This window comes from Plecotus auritus (genome assembly GCF_963455305.1).
Source record: "Plecotus auritus genome assembly, chromosome: 3".
NCBI lineage: Eukaryota > Metazoa > Chordata > Mammalia > Chiroptera > Vespertilionidae > Plecotus > Plecotus auritus.
In genome coordinates this window covers 122,326,963-122,351,500 of record NC_137772.1, presented here as the reverse complement: position 1 = coordinate 122,351,500, position 24,538 = coordinate 122,326,963, and the positions used below count along the sequence as shown (strand labels likewise).

The 24,538-nt window shown below is 44.3% G+C and overlaps 1 protein-coding gene across 3 annotated transcripts; it reads left to right on the top strand.

Moving 5' to 3' along the window:
• The first annotated feature begins 5,336 nt into the window (after positions 1-5,336).
• On the top strand, positions 5,337-24,486 carry MEDAG (mesenteric estrogen dependent adipogenesis). Of its 3 annotated transcripts, none has more exons than XM_080660030.1 (6): positions 5,337-5,804; positions 6,113-6,319; positions 16,597-16,706; positions 20,118-20,230; positions 20,844-21,129; positions 23,135-24,486. In XM_080660030.1, exons 1-6 carry the CDS (start codon positions 5,578-5,580, stop codon positions 23,257-23,259), a joined length of 1,068 nt encoding a protein of 355 aa, XP_080516156.1. In that variant the 5' UTR covers positions 5,337-5,577; the 3' UTR covers positions 23,260-24,486. The 3 variants fall into 3 exon arrangements, with proteins under 3 accessions (XP_080516156.1, XP_080516155.1, XP_080516157.1); XM_080660029.1 differs by having other exon boundaries at positions 5,455-5,804; positions 6,074-6,319; XM_080660031.1 differs by lacking the exon at positions 5,337-5,804 and having other exon boundaries at positions 5,867-6,319.
• The last annotated feature ends 52 nt before the right edge of the window (positions 24,487-24,538 follow it).

Genomic DNA, 24,538 nt, shown 5'->3' with positions numbered 1-24,538 from the left:
CATAGCCAGAACCCAGTGAGTTAAGCACACAGGGAAAAGAGTCAAGTTTTCCATTCTAGTTCAGCCATGACTACGGTTGTCAGGAATCAGTGCAATTTGAGCTGACTGCATGGGAGAGTCTCTTCAAGGAGCTGGGTTTTATTTTGCCATATGTTCTTAGCTTTCATAGGACTTCAAAAGATATGAGTGCAGAAAAAATGATCTTCAGCACGTTCAGTATGTTTTTATTCATTTACTTAACAAACACTCAATAGTACACATTATGTAAGGTACCATTCTAAAAACGATATATATAACCATGACTTAGGCTGCCTTTCATTCATTTATTCATGCGCTCAATAAAAATAAATTGGATACTGTCTGTGAGACCACATTGTGCTAGGAATAAAACAACATAAGATACAGGTTTTTAAATTTCTCTCATAGATTTAGTGGGAGAGACAAACATGTAAATCAATAACAACGACTATAATAAGGGCATACACAGCAGATGCCATTTGTCACACAACCCCGAGGAGGTGATCTTTAAATTTCATTTTGAAAGGTGAGTGAGGATCTTGAACAGTGAAGAGGGAGCAGTGTAGCAAGAACAGCATTGAAGGAGAGTCAGCCTGCACCTTCAGGGAGCTGCAAGCCATAGTCCACAAGCAGCCTAGAGCAAAGCCCTCCCTCAGTCTGCTCTGCTGGCCATAGAAAGTACCACAGACTGGAGGCCTTAAGTAACAGACAATTATTTTCTCACAGCCTGGAGGCTGGAAGTCCAAGATCAAGGTGGTGTCAGTTTAGGTTTCTCCTGAGGCCTCTCTCTGGTTTATCAATGGCTGCCTTCTCACTGTGTCTCCACATGGTCACCCTTCCATGCAAACGTGCCTGGTGTCTCTCTACTTTTAGCTATACCACTCAGATTGGATTAGGGCCCCACCCTACCAGCCTCATTTTAATGTAATCATGCCTTTAAGGCCCTATCTCCAAATTCAGTCACATTCTGTGGTGCTAGAGGTTAAGATTTCAACATATGAATTTGGAGGTATACACAATTCAGCCATAAGCCACGAGAAGGAGGGATTAAGGGGGTGGGGGGTGAGGCTGGTATGATGGCTACTGAGATAATCCAAGGGAAAAGTGATGGAAGGATGAGCAAACATCAGCAGTGGAGGTGAGAAGAAACAGAGAGATTTCTGAGATTTGTAGGACGATCTGCAGGGGGGATGCCAGCTGGCTGGGGTGGAGGATGTGGGAGGAGGGAGAAAGTGAGAATGCAGGAGATAACATCGATATTCTGGAATGAGCATGGAGACAGAACACAGAGATGGAGCACCTATGGAGGTAGAGAAAGATGCCAGTGGACATTCCTGGGGAGGTCTAGGAATCAGAAAGGAGGAAGAGATTCAGGAATCATCAGTTTATACAGTATCATTAGAGCCAAGGATTTGGACAAAGTCACCTGGGGAAAGGGAAGGTGGCCAACAACAGAACTCTGGGACTCAGAAAGGGTGGAAGACCAGGAGAAGACAAAAAACTATGCCAGATACTGTTAGCATTTACCACTACAGAATCTCCTGGTGTAGGCATAAAAAAGACACTTAAGTAGCACCGACTGTGAATAGGCAGTGCGAGTCCTTTGCAGTAGCTCATTAAATTCTGTATTTATGTACAAGGGAACTGAAGCCCACAGGCATGATGTGCTCAAGGTCTCAGGCTGGATGTGACTCAAACCCAGGTGATAAGGCACCAAAGTCTGAGCTCTTCACCACATTGCTCTTCTGCCTCACTCTATCTTGCATCAACCTTAGAGACAAGAAGAGATTTAAGAAATTTGCTCAAGATGATATGGTCAGGGTCAGGTTTTAAAGTAAAACCTTTGTACTCTCCACTATGTAACGTCTTCACAAGCTAAGCGGGGAGAGAATTGCAGGGACAAGTGTCCTCTAGCGAGATTAGGACAGAAAGCATACATTAGATTTGGCCACTGGGTTGTAAAGTCTTGAAGAGTGAATGGTAGCAGGGGAGAATCTAGAAGATTCTTTCAGGGAGTTTGGCTATCCAGAGAAGAAAAGAGATGGGAAAGTGTAAAAATGTTTAAAAAATATTTTTTTTTGTTTAAGAGGAAGAACCCTGTAGGTATTTGTACACCGAGGAAATCTAAGAAGGAGGAAAGTTGTTTTTCAGTCTGCTTTGTGTTTGATTCATTTGAATCAGGGTCTCTGAGAATGTGGACCTTCAAAGCTGAGCCTGTAGCTGGTGATGTCACCGAAGTACAGTCACCTCAGAGGGGGCACCTGGGGATGTCAAGGTCATCACTATGTCTTCTTTAACTGCAAACATAGCCACAGACTTACCGATGGGCTACTGCTCTGTGGTAAATGGTCTCTAAGTCTGAATGGTAATATCATAGCTAAACTGCTAGTAAATAGCAATGAGGTACCATACCCATAATACCAGAAGTTTAAAACTATGAGAATTCACTGCTGATGACAAGACTGCTACAATTCTTTTGGAAGACAATGGTACACATTTCAAGAACCTCACACATTGTCATATCACTTGTCTTAATAGTGTCACATCTGAGAGTTTGGATGCAGAAACAAATGAAAGTGTGAAGATGTTTACTGCAGCATTGTTTATAAAATAGAAAATCAATCAAATAAATGTCTAGTATACCCACATGTAAATAAATGTCTAGTATACCCACTTGATTGATAGAAGATAATATGGTGGCTTAAAATACAACAACTTTTGAAACATGGTATTCATACAGTGTTAAGTGAGAAAAGCAGGATGAAAATTCTACAATATCATCACAACTATGTAACCATATAAAAAAGACTAAAATATCTTCACTAGCAGTGATTTTGTTTAACTAGCTCTTACTTTGATAATTAGCTCTCAACTGATTAGCAATGGTCAAATATAACCAATACTATTTTTTACTATTCACTTTTCATATCATTCTCTGGCATTTTGGTAGAGCACAAGTTATCCATAAAGAAATGCAGGGGTTTTCCTGAAAATGCATCAAGTGAAACCTCTGCATCACCCATTAGGAAAGCATTTTCAAAATGTTTTTATTCTGCTCAACACCATTTTACTGTAAAACACACACACACACCACACTCATTTGGAAAATGCAGAAAATTATAAAATCAGAGAACTATGGAGAAGCAAAGAAAAATCTCACTTAATTTTATATTCAGATAATTAATGTTGATATTTTACAATAACAGGAACGGATTTTGATGGGAGGGACTGCTATGATTATGTTAAACTAATATACCTAACTCTGACATAAAACTGATGTTACATTTCATTCCTCAACAAAGCCAAATCATCCATTGACAGTGCAGGTTTAAGGGCAATCAACAGTATTGAGCTCCGTCTGTGTGGGGCTGGGTTGGGCTCCACAGTAGATCTACCCTCAATGATGTTATTAAGAAGGCAACTTTATAGCCATTGTTGAGAGTGTATTTCATCAGTGGATCAGAGACTTGCTGTATGAAAAATATGACTAGGCTTCAGCAATGAGTCTGGACATGGTGCCAGAAGATGAGCTGTGCTGATCCCTTCATTCTTCCTCATTGCAGAAGCACAGGGCCATCTTGTAAACCACTGGCCCTGGAACATAGCAGGTGCTCAATAAACATTTATGCAAGTAAACTAGAGGCTGGGGTTCAAATTCCTACCCTATCACTTCTCTGGCTTCACCCTCATAGAAGCTAATGACTTTCAAATCTCAATCATTGATCCTATCTTCCCTCCAACACTGCAGACCCAGCTAACTAGCTGCCTCATGGACTTTTCCACTTGGATGTTCCATTACCATCTGTCTAGGTGCCCAAGTGAAAGAACAAATATCTCTTTCCACGCCTTTGTTTCACTCTTCTCTCTTCTATATATTTGCTCGGCAAATCCTGCTGACTCTAGTTAAAGCATATCCCAAATTCATCCTGTCATTTCCATCCCCACAGGTGCTGTGTGAACCAGTTCAAATCCTCATTATATCTTACCTGGATCATGCCTCCAGCCTTCCTGCTTCAAAACATCATCTATGTGGCCATAACCAAAGGTATCTATCTAAACTCAGGTATAATTATTCAAAACATTAATAAACTCCCCACTTCCTTCCTTCAAAACATTCAAAACCTTCCCATTGCTTTAGAATCCAAATTCTTAGCTCAGAAGGCCTCTCATAGTCTGGCTCCAACTTCCCTTTCTGGTCTCATGTCATCTCTCACCCCAAATAGGCCTGGTATGCTTTAGCCATATAAAATTCCCCACTCTTCCTCAAATAGATCATACCTTCTCTCTTTACATAGACTGGTCTAGAATCTTCTCTCCCAGTTTCTTGTTGTGGTGCTCCTTCACCTGGGAGCTCCTTCCCTGTTCAGAGTCCAGCCCATTTGTCACATCCTCTGAGACGCCTTTCTGGGGCCTCCCAGGTAATAGCCACCACTGTCTTGACCTTACTTTCAAAGTACTTAGTTTGTACATCTCTTATATTACTCATCTTGACCAGGTTCTTTGTTTTGTTGTTGGTGGTGGTACTTTCAGAGTTTAAGATGGTGCTGATACATAGCAGTGAGCATGTCAATGTTTGGGCGAAGAACAACCACCTGTGTAGGGTGTGCTGGGTCTAAGGCATGGTACCACATCTCCCCTGTGGAAGCAGCCCCAGCCTAAGGGTCCTGCCTCTGGCCTCAGCCCGCCTCACACCCATCCTCTGTGCAGTGGTCAGGCTTCACTTCACCAAGGAATCCTCTCGGGTGCTGGTTTCACAGGCAGATTCCCCCTTCTTCTCCGTAAAAGATTGATCAGTTGTGATAAATGCACGCTGGGTGGTTTAGATCTGTTCAGAGAAGCCGGACGTTGGGGATTGAGCCTGAGGCTGAGGGACCCAGGTTGGAAGGACGGGTGAATGGAGCTCATTGGTATTCTGGGATTTAAGTGAGATATGTTAGGACTCTTCATTGGACTTGATTAAGTCTCTGAATGGGTCCATGATGGGCATACACAAAGACTAACGAAAGCTAGTCTCTAAGTTGTACTCAACTTTTAGGATCTAGCTTAGAGTTCTAAATTATAGGACTTGGGGAATCTGCTGCTCTGCTCCTCAGAACTGGGTGGGATTCTCCTCCCATAAATCCAGGGACCCCCCCAGCAATGCTTTTCATTCAGTGCGTTGTGGTGGCTGGAATGCTTGTCCCCCCATTAGACTGTAGGTTGGGCAAGGTCAGGGCTTGTGTTTATTTTCCAGTCTTCTCAGAATTTAGTTGGTTATCTGGCTCCTAGTAGATGTTTCGGAAATACTAGTAGTTGTAATGAAACTAAATAGTCCTTTCATACCCCAGGAGATCAAGCCATTCGGTGTGTCTGCAGAATGAGCACTCAACTTTCTATAGACTGACTGAAAAAAATGAACTTGGGGACTTGCGGTGGCAGTCAGGAGGGAGCCCTGCTGGGCCGGCACCCTGCGGCCTGTGGTCCCGCGCAGAGAAGCTATGGGACGAAACGCACAGGGGGTTCACAGAGGCTTCATGAAAAAGTGACGTGACGATCTGTGGACTCTCTACCAGGAGGGGAATGCAGGGTAGCGATCAGTGTGAGGAAACCGGTCGGGAGAGCAGGCGAAGGGTGCGCCTCCTCCACTTGCACGCTCGGGTGCGGTGTCTTGGGCCTGGGTGGGTGCTGGTCCTCCCCGCCCACCAGCGTCGGACCCGGCTCCAGGGCCCTTGTCCCCACCCCGCCGCCGGTGTCCTCCCAGCCCCCGATGAGGAGTTGCGGACCCGGGGCCGGCGCCCGGGAGGCGGGTGAGTAAGCGTTGGCTGCCGGCCGGCGGTGGGGCGGGAGCGCGCTGAGCTGAGTGGTGCGCACCCGGGCCGGAGGCCTGGGGTCGCGCCCGCGGCGGGCCGGGCGGGGCGGCGCTGGGGTTGATAAAAAGGCCGCGCGGCGCCGGCGCCTGCTCCTCTCCGCTCCGGGCTGCAGCGCTCCATACGGGCGGGCGGGCGGCACCGGAGCGGGCGGACTGGGACCTCCGGGGCGGCGGGATGGCGGCGGCGACGTGTGCACCCCCGGCCAGGCCCAGCCTGACATCCATCTCGTCGGGGGAGCTGCGCAGCTTGTGGACGTGCGACTGCGAGCTGGCCCTGCTGCCCGTGGCCCAGCTGCTGCGCCTGCTGCCCGGCGCCCTCCAGCTGCGCGGGGACCAGCTCGCAGTGCCCGGGTCCGGCGAGCCGGCTGCCACCAGCGGGGGCTTCAACGTCTTCGCCGACGGTCTTGTGCGCATGGACGGGCAGCTCTGCCGCCTCGGCCGCTACATCAAGAGGTGGGTGCACGTGCCCCCCCCCCCCCCCCCGACTCCCGCCGCCTCGGGTCCCCGGGAGTCCCGCTGTCCTCCGCTTCTTGGTGACGTCACCGGGGCCGCAAGCTCTCCTGCCTGGGCTTTTCTGCCCTGCGCCCAGACATTTGCAGCTGCGCTAGAAGCCGCCCGGGGGAGCACCTAGCTGGCCAGTGATTTTCCCTTTCTGGCTCCTTATCTGGGTCAGATGAGCTCAAACTGGGCACACCCTTTGGGGATGTTTCAGAGGAGAGACTCACATCCTGACTTTAGATTGGTGGGAGGGGGGAGAGAATGCTCAATTTTGTGCACTACGAGCTTTATCCAGTGAGGAGACCCAGTGGAGAGTCGTATAAAAGTTCAATGTGTCCCATCTTTTAGTGTTTCAAGTAAATTAATAAATAAACAAACCATAGCTGAGAAGAGAACAAAGTCCCATAAAGTCTAACCCCGGATCCTCTGTGGGCAAACGTAAGTGCTGTGTACAAGTGTGCATGTGTCATATTTTTCTGAGAATTGACTGCCTGTAATCATGCAAGAGCAGTCGAGAGCTTGGTTCATAGATGAGTGAGCCCACCAGCTATTACAAAGCCTTTGCTACTGAGAAAGACAGCAGCACTGTGCCACCCTGTGGGCGAGATGCAGCCAAGAAGAGGCAAGCAAGAAAAGACATTTAAAATGCCTTCTTCAAGCTGCTGGGAAAACCTTGCTTTTCCACACAGAGAGGAGTGCTTTGAATACCTGAAAAACCACTCCTCAGCAAGAATTTCTCCCTTTCTTAGTGAATAGAAAATTCCAACCCATAAGCAGGGGTCTGGGAGGAACTGGATTAGAAATCAGATTTGCAGAGATTTAAAAAGAAGTTAAGCATTGCATTTGAGAACGATATGAAAAATAAAAATGCCCAGAATTAGTTGAAGATATAGGTTAGGCTTTTGACAGAGCCAGCTCTCCCATTCTTAGCAAACAGTGCTGCAAATTTTTAAATGATTTTGTAGTCTGGTTATTAAACTCTTGCTTCAAACATCTCCTACATAAAAGAATCTAAAACAGCAGTGGAACCCTGGCAGTTTAGAGTCCAGAATAAATAATGACCAGGCAACACAGACCAGGATGCAAATAGTCAGAAATACAAGATTTTTGTCATCTAAGCAATTGTGTGAGGGTTTTGGATGGTGGGAAAGAGCAAGGAGGACCTGAAAATAATTCAGGTACTGGAAGGAACCATCTGTCTTCCTCTCAGGAACATCCTATGGCAGGGAAAGTAGGCTTTTGTAACTGGGTGTGTAGTCCTGAAGGATGACTGGGAAGGAAACTAGTGTGAATGGAGAGAGCCTTCCAGAAAGAGAGGGAAAACTGAGTTGTAGGTCGCAGTGAGAGATTTGCCCTCATGGATCATGAGGTGGATGCGTAGTCAGAATTCAGACTTCCAAAGTTGCTGCTCCTCAGCTTGGCCAAATTTACCCAGTTGTCTTTGGCCCTGGGGCTAGCATACAACTTCCTCTCTCAAAATATTGCTCCACAGCAGTGATTTATTCCCACCCTCACTCCTGCCCCTCCTTTCTTCCTTCCCTTCCTTTCTTCCTCACTTCTTGCTTCAATAAGTTTTGGCCAGTTTTACTAAAGTCACATTTTGCACAATTTGCTCTTTACCAGTCTGTTCTGGCAGACTGCTAAAGGTCACACATCACCTGGGTACCAGCCAGTGTGTGTACTCTAGTGTTTCTAGCAGCTGTGCCCAGGTCAATATTATTTCCAGGGTAGTGGTGAACATCAGTTTTGGCTAACAAGGAGTAGCACTCTATGTGGGACTTCACCAAGGTTGGGCAGTTGGAGAGGATGACCAGTTTCTCTTTGCCTTGTCTGTCATCTTCAGAGTTGGCTGTACCCCCCACACATACTTTCCACTTTTCATGAGTTGTTGATGGTGCTCTTTCACCAGTGACTTTTTCATCTTTGCAGTCACCATATTCCTGCCATAGGTATGATGGCCCCCACCCAAGAGCAGCCGAGAAGGTGTGTTGGGGGCGGGGGGGGGGGGGAGGGAGGAGACATGAGAAAGCAAAGCAATCATTCTTAATCACTTTGGACTGTAGACTTTGGGGAATCAATCACATGTAGACCTTCTCCCCAGAAACAGAGACACACCCAATGTTGCTGACCATTTGGGTAGCTTATGAGATAGTTGAATTCAGGTTAGGAATCCTTGCTCTGCTAATTATTTTTTTCCATTGCACAAATATTCTTGGTTTGGGATAAGCCCACAGTGTAAGCCGGATTTTTTTCCGGGGCCTCAGAAGTGTGTACTGTGGCTTTCACTACCTTTCCCGAGGAAACAGAAAGGTTCAGAGCTCCTGACCCTGACATTCCTATGGTTCACTCGCTCAACTTACTGCTGTTTGTTTTCTGATACTTTAACCCTTTTCTACATACATACCTGCTAAATAATCCCAAGGCAACCTAGGGTGATGGGAAGGTTTCTTGATGGCCCTCAGGGCTTTAAAGCTTCTGAGGACCTGCTTTAAAAATATTTGTCCTACTTTGTGGGATTTATGGCAAGATCTTTACTATTATTTTTTTTTCGTCAAGCTCTGGATTTCTGTTGGTACTACAAACAAAACCTGCTCAAGATACAAGGTATAAATCATCATTAACTATCATACACACACCTTTTTTCCTGTAATGCAGCCTCCGAGTGAAGTGTAATGGCAAACGCTGGGCAAAGAGGAGCTATAATCCCTGCTTTCAGTGTTTCCCTAGCATGAGAGAGGCTGCTTGGGTAATAAAAATAAGCCCGACAATAATAACAGGGGTCACTAATGTTTGCTTGAGTACCAGGAATGGGGCACAATGTTTCACAGCTGTTATTTCACAAAAGTTTATGAAGTTGGCACTGTTGTGTCCCCTTTGTGCAGTTGAGAAATTAGGATTGGGAGAGGTCAAGTCCTGCACCTAAATAGGATCCTGGGAAGCATGGAGTCAAGGCTCCTATGCAGACTTGTCTAACTATGAACCCGTGTGTTCGGCACACCGCCCCAACCTGAAATCTTCCCCCATTACTGTAGACAGCAGCTTTCTCGTAAGTTTCCTGAATCTACAAAAAAATAACTGAAAGTACATTAGCCAGTACTCATCTTGTATAATCAACCTAAAAGCAAAAGTAAGTCCAGTGGTTGTAAAGAAACCAGTAAAGGCAGCGAGGTGACCTGCTCCTGTCTGTGTTCAACATCTGTTAGATGGTGACAGTCACACTCACCTGGAGGGCAGCCACCAGAGGCAAAGAGTGAGAGGTTGGAAGAGGAGACTCACGGAGTTAAAGTGAGGACCCTAAGGCAGAGTTGGAACAAAGTCAGATTTGTACTGGGGAAGCCTCACCCCCAGCCCACAGTGGAAGTGCTTGGGCTCCCTCTGCCTGCCTAGGCCCACCTCTCAGAAGTGACCTTGAATGAGGCCAGGAGGTGTGGAAGCAGTGACAGCTCCACATACAGAGGGCAGCATGGTTACTCTTGTTGTGGCTGAACTCAGCGGGCGCCCATCCTGCCCTCTTGGCTGGTCTTCAGCTTTGGTTCCCATGTCTGAGTCTTGGCTTTGGTATTTGCCTAGTTCAGCAACCCCTTCACAGGGCACTGAGTGATACTGATGAAGTAATTTTCATTGTGGGAAGAGCTGTGATTTTTATGAGTACAGTCTCAAGTACATGTGGACGGGCAGGAGGACCAGCACCAGATGGCCTTGGTTGGAATTCGGGTTCTGTACTTACTGCCTCAGTGACTTGGGAAAGCTACTTCATCTCCATGACTCAGTTTCCTCAGCTGTAAAATAGGAATGATAATTCCTCACTCTTACAGGGTTGCTGTTCAGAGTGAAAATTCACAAAGTACTTAAAATAACTATCAGCACATATTGATTATTTGACAAACATTAGCTTTTATATTGTTATAAGCAGCCCCCAAAGCCAGGTGCTTCACACACATTATTTAATCTTTTATCCACTTCAAGGATTTCCTTTTTTAAAAAATATATTTTTATTAATTTTAGAGAGGAAGGTAGAGGGATAGAGAGATAGAAACATCAATGATGAGAAAGAATCATTGATTGGCTGCCTCCTGCACACCCCCTACTGGGGATCGAGCCTGCAACCCAGACATGTGCCCTTGGTCAGAATCAAACCTGGGACCCATCAGTCCGCAGGCCTATGCTCTATCCACTGGAGCCAAACAAGCTAGGGCACGAATTTCCTTTTGTCAGCTAGATTTTACAGGTGAGGATATGGATCTTGTCAAAGTTAAATGTCAAAGAGACAGAAATCAAGTCCAAATCAGATGATTGAAAAGCCTCAAGCCTTTGCTGCCTTCTCTCCTGCCTTCCTTCCTCAGGAGCCTTGTTCTGGGCTTCCAGACACACGCTGGTTTACTTCTTGCTTTCAGCTCACCTGATGCTTGCCACATACCTACCTAGAGGCGTGGAGGCAGCCACCTCATTGTCCCCAAGGCCTGGCTAAGCCATGACTCCTCCTGGGATCCCCATCTTTCTCCTGCTTTGCTCACCCATCCACGGAATGCTGGGCCCAACAGAAGGATCACTTTTCTAGTGCATGTCTCAGCTCAATAAATGGTTCTGACCCCAGGACTCTCCCACTTTGCTCTTATTTAAGTAACTGGGACATAACCCTGTGGAGAGAGTGGGCACTGAATGTAGAGAACTGAGCATTCCTCCAGTATTTGTGTGTTTGAACGATTAACTAGTTTGTAAACCTCTGAGTGGGAAGGGACCATGTCTTAGACCAGTGTTTCCCAGGCTTTAAGTAAGCATGCTGGTCTCCTGGGGACTGTGTGGATGTACGTTCTGATTGAATAAACCTGGAGAGGGGCCTGGGAATCTGCAGTTTCACATGCTCCCACATGATGCCAGTGCTGCTGGTTCAAGGGCCACACTTTAAGCAACAAGGTCTTAGACAGTTATTGTTTCATATTGAAATGATGCATCTTCTTATCTGTCTCCTCAGTGGACTATATGCTTCTTGAAAGCAGGACTATTTCTCATGTGTCCCCTGTGCCCAGCACATCATTGGTGCAAATGTTTATTGCATATATGAATGAATGAATGAATGAATTGTTCTGTGCACAATCACAGTGTTCACTGCACTGTGTATCAATAGTTGATGAATGAATGAATGACCATATGTATCCTCAATTTGTGGCAGAGACAACATAGTGATAAATCTAAAATTTTTTGCTTAATTTCACTTCAGTAGGAACAGAAAAAGACTGGGAGGAAGTGAAAGAGAATTTTGGTTAGGTTCTGTAGAAAGCTATCATGTTAACACTAGAACCACAGGAAGGCCATCCTGCATACTCCGTAGGGCAGAAGGTTCTTGCAAGCTTTTGCTAGTGTAACATTAAAGGATTATGAACTCTTAAGCAATTTCTGGGCCTTCTACACAAGAACTGTTCTAACATGTGTTTCTCTTTTTCTCTGCTCCTCTCATATATATATATAGACAAACATGTAAATTGACCATACCTCTGCTATGCCTCTGTCTATACCTAATAATAGACAAACATGTAAATTGACCATACCTCTGCTATGCCCACAGCCAATCAGGAGTGAGTATGCAAATTAACACAACAAAGATGGCGGGTTAATTTGCATATGCAGGCACAAGTGTCCAGGAGGGGTGGGACACCTGCTATGATGGGGAGGGGTGGCGGCGGAGGAAGCTACAGGAGCGGTGCTCCAGCCGTGAGCAAGGATTTGCAGGCTCCTGGGTGGCTGGGAGTGAAGCCAGGGGAAGGAAGGCCTAGTCTTGCACAAATAACGGGCCTCTAATATATATATATCAGAGAGGAAGGGAGAGAGATAGAAACATCAATGATGAGAGAGTATCATTGATAGCTGCCTCCTGCACACCCCCTACTGGGGATCGAGCCCACAACCCAGGCATGTGCCCTTGACCAGAATCAAACCCGGGACTCTTTAGTCCGCAGGCCAATGCTCTATCCACTGAGCCAAACCAGCTAGGGCTCCATATTTTTTTAATGAACACACACATGAAGTGGAAGCTAAAGGTTTGAATTTTCATTCATCTTTGAGCAGTAAATCATCAGAGCCAAGGGAACTTTGGAGCAGCTTTTCAGATCATGCTACAGATGATGTGAAACCTGAAGGGACTTCAGAAAAAGGGAGGTGTCTTAGAAGGTGGGCAATCTTTCAGCTAGTCCTGATTCACTAGAAGCAAAAATAGTGTTCTTTTCTCATCCCATCTTTCAAATATTGCCTTCATTAAGCTGTTCTCTTTAGCCTTCCAAACAGAAAAGCTGAGGACAGAAATTGGAGCAATGAAGGAGAAACTCTTGCTCATTTTCCCCCCAGATGCTTAGATTGTCCTCCTTTCCTGGTAACTCAAAGGAATCCAGCCCTAGTTGGGTGTCAGAAGCTTACAGAACTTCATTCACCCTGTGGCCAGCAGAGTTGGCCAGGAGTACAGATACTAATCATTTTGTTGAGCATCTACTATGGAACCAAGTATAGTGCATATGTCAACACTACTTGCACTGCATTGAGTTGACAAACAAAAGGTAATACTGTTGTATCCCTTTACAGATGAAAGCACAGGTTCAGGCCAGTTAAGTAACTCACTTAAGGTCACAGTGGGTTGTGGTTGTGGGAGTGAGTTCATACAGTCAGGGCATGAATTGGATCTTTTCTTTCTTTTTTTTTTTTTAAATATATTTTATTGATTTTTTACAGAGAGGAAAGGGAGAGGATAGATAGCTAGAAACATCGATGAGAGAGATACATCAATCAGCTGCCTCCTACACACCCCCCACTGGGGATGTGCCCGCAACCAAGGTACATGCCCTTGACTGGAATCGAACCCGGGACCCTTCAGTCCGCAGGCCGACGCTCTATCCACTGAGCCAAACCGGTTCCGGCGAATTGGATCTTTTCATTTCGAATCACATTGTTCTGCCTTTCAGTCTTTGGATTGGAGGCAGGTGTAAAAAATTTCAGCCTAGAAAAAAGCATTTTGGGGGCAGGGTAAAAGCAGCAATGAAATGAGAGTTTAAAGGAACCATCTTCAGCTGTTTGCTTTTCCTCCCTAATGATAACATCAGCAAATATAATAAGTACCCAGTACACAGAAGCAATGTTTGCATTAGTAATTCAGAAATGTGCATGGTTAAGATGAAACAACTAGTCCCTAATACAGTCTAATACGGCTCCTCCAAAATAAAACAAGTGATTGGATGCTAGATACTTAAATATCTGTGAGACTTAACAACTCAATTCTCAATCTTTTTGCATTTTGGTGACTTACATATCCAAATTTTATAACAGCAAGTTCCAAAGGAATGCTCATATTTCTTTATTTCATTGGAGTTTAGAGGTGTTTAACAATTGGACCATAACTGGGAGTTTGGGAATAGATGACTTGAGGAAGTATTTCTTGCAACCTGGATCAGTAAGTAGGGATCTTGCCACCATCTCTTTGTCTGTGAGTTCTGTTACCAGCTCTCTTATAAGCAGTGTTTCCACACCTTTGAGGTACAGGGATAACTGCCATGCTCTGCCATGATGTTAACAGGCCCCTTAAGATCCTAAAAGTGCCTCTAAATCATGAAAGGAAGAATACATTATATTGAGCATAGCTTTATTATTCAGGGGATCTTATCAATTCAGACTCTAAAAGAAAAGAATGACTCATGTGTAGGTGACCCATTAAAGCCAGCATGTGGCTATCCAAATCCCCCTCCCCCTCCACCTCAACCCCCTTCTCTGAACACGCCAAATCCATAGTGTTCCAAAAGCATTCCATAGAATTCTGGAGCAAACTGGTTATTTTCACACCTAGTGGTCATTTCTCAGTTGAAATTTTTATCTTTTCCCTACCAATGACACATTGGATCAGATGTTGATGAATTGTATATAGGCAGAGGCAGGTGTTATCAGAATAGTAATAAAAACTACAGTTTTTCTGGCTGTGCTGGAGAGTAACAGTCTGACCATGGATGTTGAGAGAGCAGAGGAGTCGCTTTGAGGAAATGTGACTATTAATTGACTCTGTGATAAAAAGGTGGGAGACTGTGAAAACCCACCCTGGATGGCTGACAGGTGGCCCCTGACTCCTGCCTTGACATCACTTATCTCTTCTTGATATTTAGTCCATTCAGTCTTGCCCTTTTCTTCTATTGCTATAAGAGTTTCCCCCCTCTACTTCTCTCCCCTAACCCCTCTGCACCCACAGGCCTCACTGGCCCCTCCTCTTCTCAGCTCTCTCTTGTCTGCTGGACCATGTCCTTAGCAGCTGAATAGATGGAAGGTAGAGGGAACGGGAGAGCCCTGGGGAACCCCTGAACTGCTACCCTCTTCCCCAGCCTCACTTCCTAGGCCCTGAGCTCCTCAGATGTGATAAGGCCCATGTGAATGCCTACCTGGTATCCAGCACATCTTAGGTACTGAAGGAATGTCATTCAGTGAATGAGTAAGAGCAAGTGAACCGAGTAGTGGTGGCCCCCTTTCTTTTCTCTTGTCCTTTGCCTCCTTTCTCCAGTCCTTTTGGCAGTTGATCAATTGCGACTAAGAAGAACAGGAAAATTCTTTCTGCTGATAACACAAGTGCTTCTCCCTTTCAGGTACCCCACCTCATCCCATTCTCCCTCCATACAGTTCTGACCTGGTGAAGGCAAGCGCAGGGGAGGGATGGATAAAGGGCCAAACAAAATTCCCAGTCTGGCCTGGCCAGTGTAGCTCAGTGGTTGAGTGTAGACCTATGAACCAGTAGGTCACAGTTGAATTCCCAGTCAGGGTACCTGCCTGGGTTGTGGGCTCCATCCCTAATAAGGGGTGTGGGGGAGGCAGCCAATCGATGATTCTCTCTCATTATTGATGTTTCTATCTCTTTCTCCCTCTCCCTTCCTCTCTGAAATCAATGAAAATATATTAAAAAAACAAAAAAACAAACACAAAACCCAATCTGCATTATCATACCCATTCTGTCCCCTTATTACTCCCCAGGTCCCCCACCCCTTCTCCATTCCCACCCTCATCTTCCCTACTCCTGCCCTCCTCACAAACACCCTTGCACCCTTTCCTCCCTTATTCCTCTCCCCCATCACCTGACCACCACCAGTGCCCATGGGTTGGGAGGTGGAGACTGTGTTAAAAGCCTGGCCAATCAGAAGACAGGAAGCATTTTAGAGGCTCCCTCAGGGGTCAGGTTTAAATGCTCTCAAAATCAGGTCTGACAAGCCCAGAAAAAAAGATAGTGATATATTTCTAAGAAACCAAGCTGGGAGACAGACAGCAGAAGCTGTGTTTTTCTGACTCAGGGGTAGATATTCTCCCACATGCTCTTGACCCACGCCTAGGCCAGGGTCCTCTAAGTGGGTTGTGGGATATGGGCGAAGGGAGCTCCCTGCCCGGAGCTCTCCAGGGCTGTGATTTTCAGGTCAGACACTGAAGGACAAGCTGGAAATAAACTCTGGAGCTGTCTCTGCCTTTGACTAGGTGTCAAAAGCACACATGCTACTGCCATGTTGCAAAAGCAGCTCACACTGTTGCCAGGCTGGCTGTCCACCGGTGCACATGTCCCTATAGCTGGGCCATCAGAGGAACCAGCTCCATGATGAAGAGGGACTGTGGCAGTGCATCCTCCAGCCTGCTGGACTGGATGCCATTCAGATTGCCTAGGCACCTGAGCTTGGGTTTGATTAGAAAATTAGCCATCTTCTTGAAGGAAGTTAATTTACACTTGGATCTGCCTTTTTATCAACAATGTGGGTAGAGACCTAGAAAGACAGCTTGGAAAATATGTAGAGTGGGAGAGAAAGCTGACATACTGGATGATAGAGAAGGAAGGGAAAATTGTAGACACACTAGGCATACAATGATTGCCCTGGGGAAGACCAGCTAATTCCACTCATTGAGTGTAATTTGTTTTCAATCCAGACAGACATAGAGCTCTGAGAACTTCAAATGAACTCTTATAGCCCTGAACGTAGATGTTTCTGGTCATGATTTGAGAGCCAAGCGTTGGTGTCAGGCCACCCTGACAAACTGGATTGCAGGTTTATCTCAGCTGACCAGGAGAGAGAGGGAGCTTTATCTATATGTTACAAAACGTGGTTGCCTCTTCAATGACACATTTTAGGGGACCTCTCTCAAAGGGACTAGGGATGTGGCAGGCACCTGTCCAGACATCCCTTTCCCAACTTAGATGGGCAGGTATATTACATTTGCAGTTATCTCTGCTTTTTTCATAGGTATGTGGAACTGACCAACTACTGCGATTATAAGGACTACAGGGAGACTATACTGAGCAAACCGATGCTGTTCTTTATTAATGTACAGACCAGAAAAGACATTTCAAAAGGTTGGTGTCTAACTTCTTTGGTTTGGTTCTGCCTTGCTGGGCTGTGGACTGTGGCATGCTGATGTCAGAAATTGGGTAGGGAGAGAGCAGGGTGTTGTCGGCTTGTGACAAGGTTGGAGCCAGAAGCCTGGTGTGTCAGGCCATCTGAAGCACAGCACGAACCTGCAGATCAAACCTCTGCATAAGCCTGGGGCAGTAGCCATCTGTCTGCGTTTTCTTTCATACTTTCTGTCAAGGCAGGAAGTGTTTTTATATTCTGAGCCTGCAGGGGTTGCAAAAATGACTGAAATGATGAAGATGAGGGTATGTAATACTATCTACTACACATGAGACACTTAGGTGTTTCAGGCCTGCTCTAGTGTCAGTTAGCACAACAGCCCCCCAAGGCTTTTATTCGAACGGGAACATTTTTGGACATGAAAGGAGGTACTGTTAATAATTCTGCTGGGACTAACTCAGGCAAATTAGGATGCATCGTCACCCTACTTGAGGTACTTGTACTATCCCCATTTTATAGATGACAAAACTAAGATAAAGAAAATAAATACCTGTAGATGCTTTTATGTCTCATGCTATGATATTTGAATTTCAGTATTAGAAATGTCTCTTTATGGTTTCTTCCAAGAAATCATACTGGCTGTTAACAGCCATATTAACACAAATTCCAATATGAAAAATATTTCAATTTTCCTTTCTTCTTCCTGCCAGAGAGGGGAAATCATGGGGGAAATCATGGACATAATGATAGAAATAGAATTTTTGAAATTTATTGCAAAACAACATTCTTAATGTCATTCCAAGGTAACAAGAAAGGATCTACAAGTTCCAAAGAAACTTCTTTAAACATTCAGTCTCATCCAGATTCCTGGAGCTATTCTCTGCTCATTTCAATCCAGAGTCATTCAGATTTTCTGCTCACTTCTTAATTCAAAGTCAGGATGTTCTGGGCAGAAAGGGCCAGAACACACAGTAACTAGCAAAACTCGTAGAGCATCTGAGCCCCTGATGTTATTTGGCTTGATGATGGCCATGAATCCAGAAAGTTCTCTAGGGATATAAATCACAGATGTATTAAGTACGCCTCCTGGTCTATCTCTCAGAAGGAATCGTAAGAATAAGAGATCTATCTATTTTAACATTTTAATGAAAGTGCAGGGTGTGGGACAGGGAGGTACTTGTGAGTGGCCTACAAAAGGTACACAGTTGTGTAACTATTGTGGAAGGAGGTATAGAAACCCAGTACTGGTTCATTGTAAGGAAAGCCATGATTTGAAGAGAGAGTCTATGCCACAAAAGCTCAAGTAAGACGGTGAAGTTTAAATTGTGAAAATTGTGATTAAGATAACATGATGTCCGGCCCAGCTGCTATATCTTAAACTGTACTTTTGCTCAAATTAGAAAAAGCCACCATTAGCTCAAGACAGTTTACTAATTCTTCCCATAATTTTTCATAATAAATACACAAATAAGTTTGTGACTGTGAATAGTCTCCTTCAGATTGTGCAGTGTACAACCTATGCAGTCAATATAGGGGTGTGCGGGAAACAGTGAAGTATGCTGGCCCTGAGAACGCACAAAGGTCCTGGTTTGCTTTGTGTAAAAGTTAATTTAAGGTATAAAATAGCTTGCTTGTTTTACTTGTTTTGTTATGTCTGATCTCAAAGAGCATATATCTAAAATGCCCAAAAATAATTTAGGAGAAAGACAGGGGTAGAAAAATTAAGATGAATAAGGTCAGTGCAAAGGTTAGTTCAAAATGTGTTCCTCAAAGATGTAACATGTACTATTGGTGGACCACAGTTTTAGTGCTGAAAGCCAAGGAAAAATGTTGAGTTCTCAAAATTACCTAATGGCTGGCCCATGGTGTTTAAACAGAGGCTGGCAATCTGTTAGGTGTCTCCCTAGAAAAAGCACTTCAGTAATTCTTGGGGCTGAAAAGTTAAGGGATTGTTGGTTAATAGTATTTCAAATTTCTTAATGAGTAGACAATCTTCCTTTTGCTTAGATTATATAGAATTGGATAGAATTGGATTTAAGAGATTACAAAAACAAAAAATAACAATAACAACAAAAACAAGAACAAAACCTCAACTGCCGGGGTTTTTTCTCCAGCATCTGGAAGGGTTCAGGAATCTGGAGAAGGCGCTGCATGTAAATTAATAAAGAGACTAGAAATATAATATAAATTTGTAATCCATGGGGGAGCCAGAGGAAGTTTAGCTGTAGTAGGTAAATTCTCTCTATCTCCGGACCTAGGGCTCTTTTTATTCCCACATTTTGCCCTATAGCAAAGTAGATATACATATCAAAGGTAAGGTTTAGTATATTGTAAGTATTGTCAGTTTTGGGAGAACTGCCTTTGGTTGTTCAGATGTTTGGCCAGCAGGAGGCAATAACATGTAGATTAAAATGCCCTCAGCTGTCTGCTAAAAGGCAATAATATATGCAGATCTTCAGGTTTGGGGAAATTCTTTCAGCTATTCCTGTAAGCACAAATATGTATTCAGCCCTTGCTGAAGGCTCAAGGTCCACCAACCTTTTGATGAACTTCTTGCATTTATGACCTGCTAGAATTAGCCTCCAGCACTCAACTGTACCAGGACACAAACATGGTGTAATTGAAGGAATGGGAGGGACTTCTTCCCACTGGGAATTGTTAGGGCACAGAAGAGAGTCCATTTCAAATTGCCTTGATTTGTAACACCCTAGACCAGTGGTCGGCAAACTGCGGCTTGCGAGCCACATGCGGCTCTTTGGCCCCTTGAGTGTGGCTCTTCCACAAAATACCATGGCTTGGGCGAGTCTATTTTGAAGAAGTGGCATTAGAAGAAGTTTAAGTTTTAAAAATTTGGCTCTCAAAAGAAATTTCAATCATTGTACTGTTGATATTTGGCTCTGTTGACTAATGAGTTTGCCTGACCACTGCCCTAGACCAGCCCTTTGGCAGAATGAAAGTCCCTGGGGAAGAAGGGTTTAGGGGGAGGGGGAGATATGGGGCAGCCTTCTTCCCTGGACTTGGCTGATGTTTTGTTTTGCAAATGACAACGTGTTGGTGACAGTCAGGTCGCTGTTTAAATATCCAGCAAGGCAGTGACAGGAACACTAGCCATCCCATGTTTCTCACTTCAGCTCCCTGTGCTGCATGCTTCTGTGGAGGCTCAGTTCTCATTTCTGATAAAGATGATTTCCCAGACAGAAGTAACAAAGTGCAGCCCAGGGGGGCATGCTTCCTTCTCGTCTGCAAAATTCTCTGAATGTTTCTAGAAATTTGGTGAGGTTTTGCAGTGAGGGGGGCTAAAAATGAATAAAATCTGCAAGTAAGTTGGGAATCACTACTTTGTCCAACACTAAGAAGTATGTTATGTCACACATGCACACTTCTTTTTTTGAATTCTGCTTCCAAATTTCTAGAAAGGACATATGCCTTCCTTGTGAACACAAGGCACCCCAAGATAAGACGACAGATAGAGCAAGGGATGGACATGGTCATTTCCTCAGTGATTGGAGAAAGCTACCGGCTCCAGGTGAGTGTTAGCCTGTCTGAATGCAGGACTGCTGCCACATAGAGAGGGGTTCGAGCACTTCATATAGGGCTGAGTCTCTAGAGCTCAGCTATAACTTAGCTGAGTCCAGACATAGATGTTTTCTATTGCTTCATAATCACTACCAATAAAATGAGCAGAGTTTGTAGCAACTTATTGAAAATGGGGTAATAATGAATGTCAGTTTGACCAAGCACTTCAAGGTCTGTGGATGTAATATGATTCAAATACATATGTTTGTTTTGAAAAAGTTAAGGCAATGGTTGAGCGTCAACCTATGAACCAGGAGGTCAATGTTTGATTCCCAGTCAGGGCACATGCCCAGGTTGCTGGCTTGATCCCCAGTAGGGAGCATGCAGGAGGCAGCCAATCAATGGTTCTCTCTCATCAGTGATGTTTCTATCTCCCTCTCCCTTCCTCTCTGAAATAATTTTTTAAAAGTTAAGGCAACTGTTTAAAAGTATCTGCCAGAATGAATGGAAAGTAAGAGGTGTGACATTTTGGACATTTGGGCAGTTGTTAGTAACATAGAATTCTAGGATATAAAATTATCATTATATGTATGAAATTCATCAAATGTTTCTCTCTCTTTCAGTTTGATTTTCAAGAAGCAGTAAAGAATTATTTCCCTCCAGGAAATGAGGTGGTTAATGGAGAAAATTTGAGCTTTGCCTATGAATTCAAAGCTGATGCATTATTTGATTTCTTCTATTGGTTTGGGCTCAGCAATTCCACTGTAAAGGTGAATGGAAAAGTTCTGAATTTGTCAAGTACAAGACCAGAAAAGAAGGAGACAATTAAATTATTTCTGGAAAAAATGAGTGAACCATTAATTCGAAGGAGCAGTTTCTCTGACCGAAAATTCAGTGTAACTTCTAGAGGTATGTTTAAAATCCTCATAGTTAAATAAAAGGGTAGAATAGTGTAATGGGAGTGGAGAGTCAATACCTGGAAAAGATAAGGCCTCTAGATAAAGGGAAAATATAATATATCACATTATTCAGAAAGTAAGAAGTGAGACATGTTTACTACCAAAAAGAAATATAGTGTTAGGCTCCTTAAAGTTTTCTGACATAGTATATTGTGCAGCACACCCAGAAAATAATTTTAAAATATATTATTAATTTAAATACATATAATGCTCATTGAATATTGTTAACATTTATTTAAATATTATGAAAGAATGATGCTTTCCTGGTGTGCATATTCTGGCAACAGAGATGAACAAAGGTGTCAGCTGGAGGAGGAGTCTACATGGTCAGTAGCTATCAATTTTACTTCAATTAAAATAATTGGCCCTGGCTCATGTGACTCAGTTGACTGGAGCATTGTCCATCCATATAACAAAAGGTTTCGGGTTCAATTCCAGTCAAGGCACATACCCAGGTTATAGGTTCCACATACATGAGGCAACTGGTTGATGTTTCTCTCTCATATCGATGTTTCTCTCTCTTCCCCTCCTCCCTCTCTAAAATCAATAAACATATCCTTGGGTGAGGATTAAAAAAATTGGAAGGGTTCTCCATAGTTTGTGAGATCACAGTGAACAAATGACATATTATATGTGGTACATTCTGGATTTTGATATCCGGTGCCTCTTTCCTAGGAGTTGAGGAGACTTGTCAGACTGGTGTGGCTGAGCAGATGACACCAGTCACACCTCTGAGTCTGTTCTCTTTGTCCTATACTAGTTGGGCTGTAAAGCAACTTTCTTGAATCAGGACTTTTGCTGCTAATTCCAACAAACAACCAACAACAAAAAAATAACTCCACCAGTCTCTATGAACCTATAGTTTTCAAAAAGTTTGAATGTGAAATACAGGTCTTCATTAATTGTATTTAATACAGTTGCTTTCTTCCAATGTTTTAGCAAAAATGCTTACTCTAGCTATTTCTTATCTTGGAAGTAGCCCATCTGTCTCTGTTTCTCTGTCTCTCCTTATGCTTCCCCCTCCCCTCATTCCCTCTCTTCCCTCCCTCCCCCATTATTTGTCTCTCCCTCCTCCTTCTCTCCTCTCTCTTTCCCTACCCCCTCTCCCTCTCTCTTCTCCTTCTGCCCATTTCTCTCCCACTCCTCTCTTTTCCCCCTTCCTCCCCCTTTTCCTCCCTCCCACCATGTTGCTTTAGCTTTCTCTGTCTCGGTGTTCCTTGCAAAGATGCATCTGTACTCTGCTCCTTTACAGTAGTGTGTGTGTGTGTGTGTGTGTGTGTGTGTGTGTGTGTGTGTGTGTGTGTGTGTGTGTTGGGGAGTGTTACCCTGATCTTTTTGGAGGAAAGATGAACTTGCCTGGTTGTGGCAGTCCCAGATGCCTGATTCTTCTTGTGACACCCTCCAGCCTTACCCACTACCATAGCAGCCTGAGTAGGGTTTTACTGCTTCACTGTTGCTCACCCTCTGTCATGTAGGTTGTGCAGGGTGTCCACTGCCATCCTGGGGACAACAGGGGTATGTGAAGTTGCTTGGTGCTTCCTTAAAATTCACTCTGTGCCAGCCCTGGAGCCACTTCACTCCAGAGCCATGGGGAAGGGTTCTTCAGGGCTGACCAGCAAGGTCGTGATCATGGCAGAGGGCAGGGCCAAGATGCACCAGTGGCCCAACCTTTGTCCTAGGCTGTCCCAACTTTGGGCCTTTTGGCATCAAGTGAGAAAAGGCTCATGCAACTCACTGCAAAGCTACTCTGGCCCATGGTAAAGCAAATGACAACCCAGGTCCTACTGGTAAACAAAATGTAACCCATTTCTATTGCGCTTTTGAGATTTCTGAGGAAGCCAGGATCCTTTCTTCAGTGTTGAAATGGTTCCTTGTGTGTTGGTGAGTCCTGAAGGCACTGTGTGTTTGCTTCTGTTTTCCAGTGATGGCAATAATGTCTGCTTTACTTCTTTCAGGTTCAGTAGATGACGTTTTTAACTGCAGTCTGTCACCCAGATCATCTTTGACGGAGCCTCTTTTGGCAGAATTACCATTTCCAAGTGTACTGGAATCTGAAGAGACACCTAACCAATTTCTCTGATTGGACTGAACATGGCCTAGTTCCTCCTACACTCCAGGCCAACTGAAGGTTGAGGGGAGGAGGGAAGATATGGGAGGCAGGCCTTCCACCCTCTGGTCCACCCCTCTGCTCCTCCAAGAAAGTGCTCCTCTCACATTTCCCTGGGTGCTGCCTTGCCCTGGAAGGCTCCATGGGAGGGCACTGCCTTCATGGCTGGGTATCCCCTCCTGAACACTTGTCCAAAGAGGCAGAGGGACCAGCAGGATCCTGCCACCCTGAGTGCTTTGTGTAGGACCTTAGCACCCAGAGGGTTTCTTGGCAGTCTCTGTAGGACCATTCTGACTTTGGCATTGACCATGATGCTTCATAAATCACAGTTTGGCCCTCTGCTTGGGACACCCTTGTCTGAACCCAAACTTAGCCAGCATGGCATTGGTGGTTCTATTCTTTTGCAAACTTGGCTAGGCACCTTTCACTGGAGGGCAAGTGTGTTTCTCATCCTGCCTTTAGGAGAACCATTCTAGGTAAAGTTTGCTGGCGATTAGCCAGGTTGGCAGGATGGCAGCCCTGCCATCTGCTGCCTAAAATTTGAACTTCCTTGGCCTCCCTCTTAACAAAGCAACTGGTGTAGAAAGAGTCCAGGTGATGTGCAACAAAACAATGACAGGGGAAGGATCATGATTCCATCAGTGTCCTCTTTCTACACAGAAATGATATGAAAGCACATTATGTCAGTTGGGTATTTTTTTTTTTTACTTTTTTATTGAATTTATGAGGGTGACATTGGTTAATAAAATGATATAGGTTTCAGGTGTACAATTCTAATATACATCATCTGTATATTGTATTGTGTGTTTACCACTCTCCAAGTCAAGTTTCCTTCCATCACCTTTTATCCCCCTTACACCAGTTGGTTATTTTAAATAAGCCTTTAGCAATCCTAACACTAAAAGCAAAATAAAAGAAAGCTACAACATTACCACAATACATTGTTACATCAATCCATTTCTCACCTATAGCAATAATGGAATTCTTCAAAAAAGGAAAAAAAATCCTATCTATATATAAAAGCTGATTGAGTAAATCACTCCATATGCTTATAATGAGAAAGACTTATGAATCCCAAGTATAATTTTTCTATCCTTGAAAAAAAAGTCCTTGTATTTCAATAGCATTACCAATTGTCTTTTTTTATATTTGAGATGTTATGTACTATCTTTGTGCAATTAAAACTTGCTTATAATTCAACATATAATTGATTAAATTTGTGACCAAGTGTGTGTGTGTGTGTGTGTGTGTG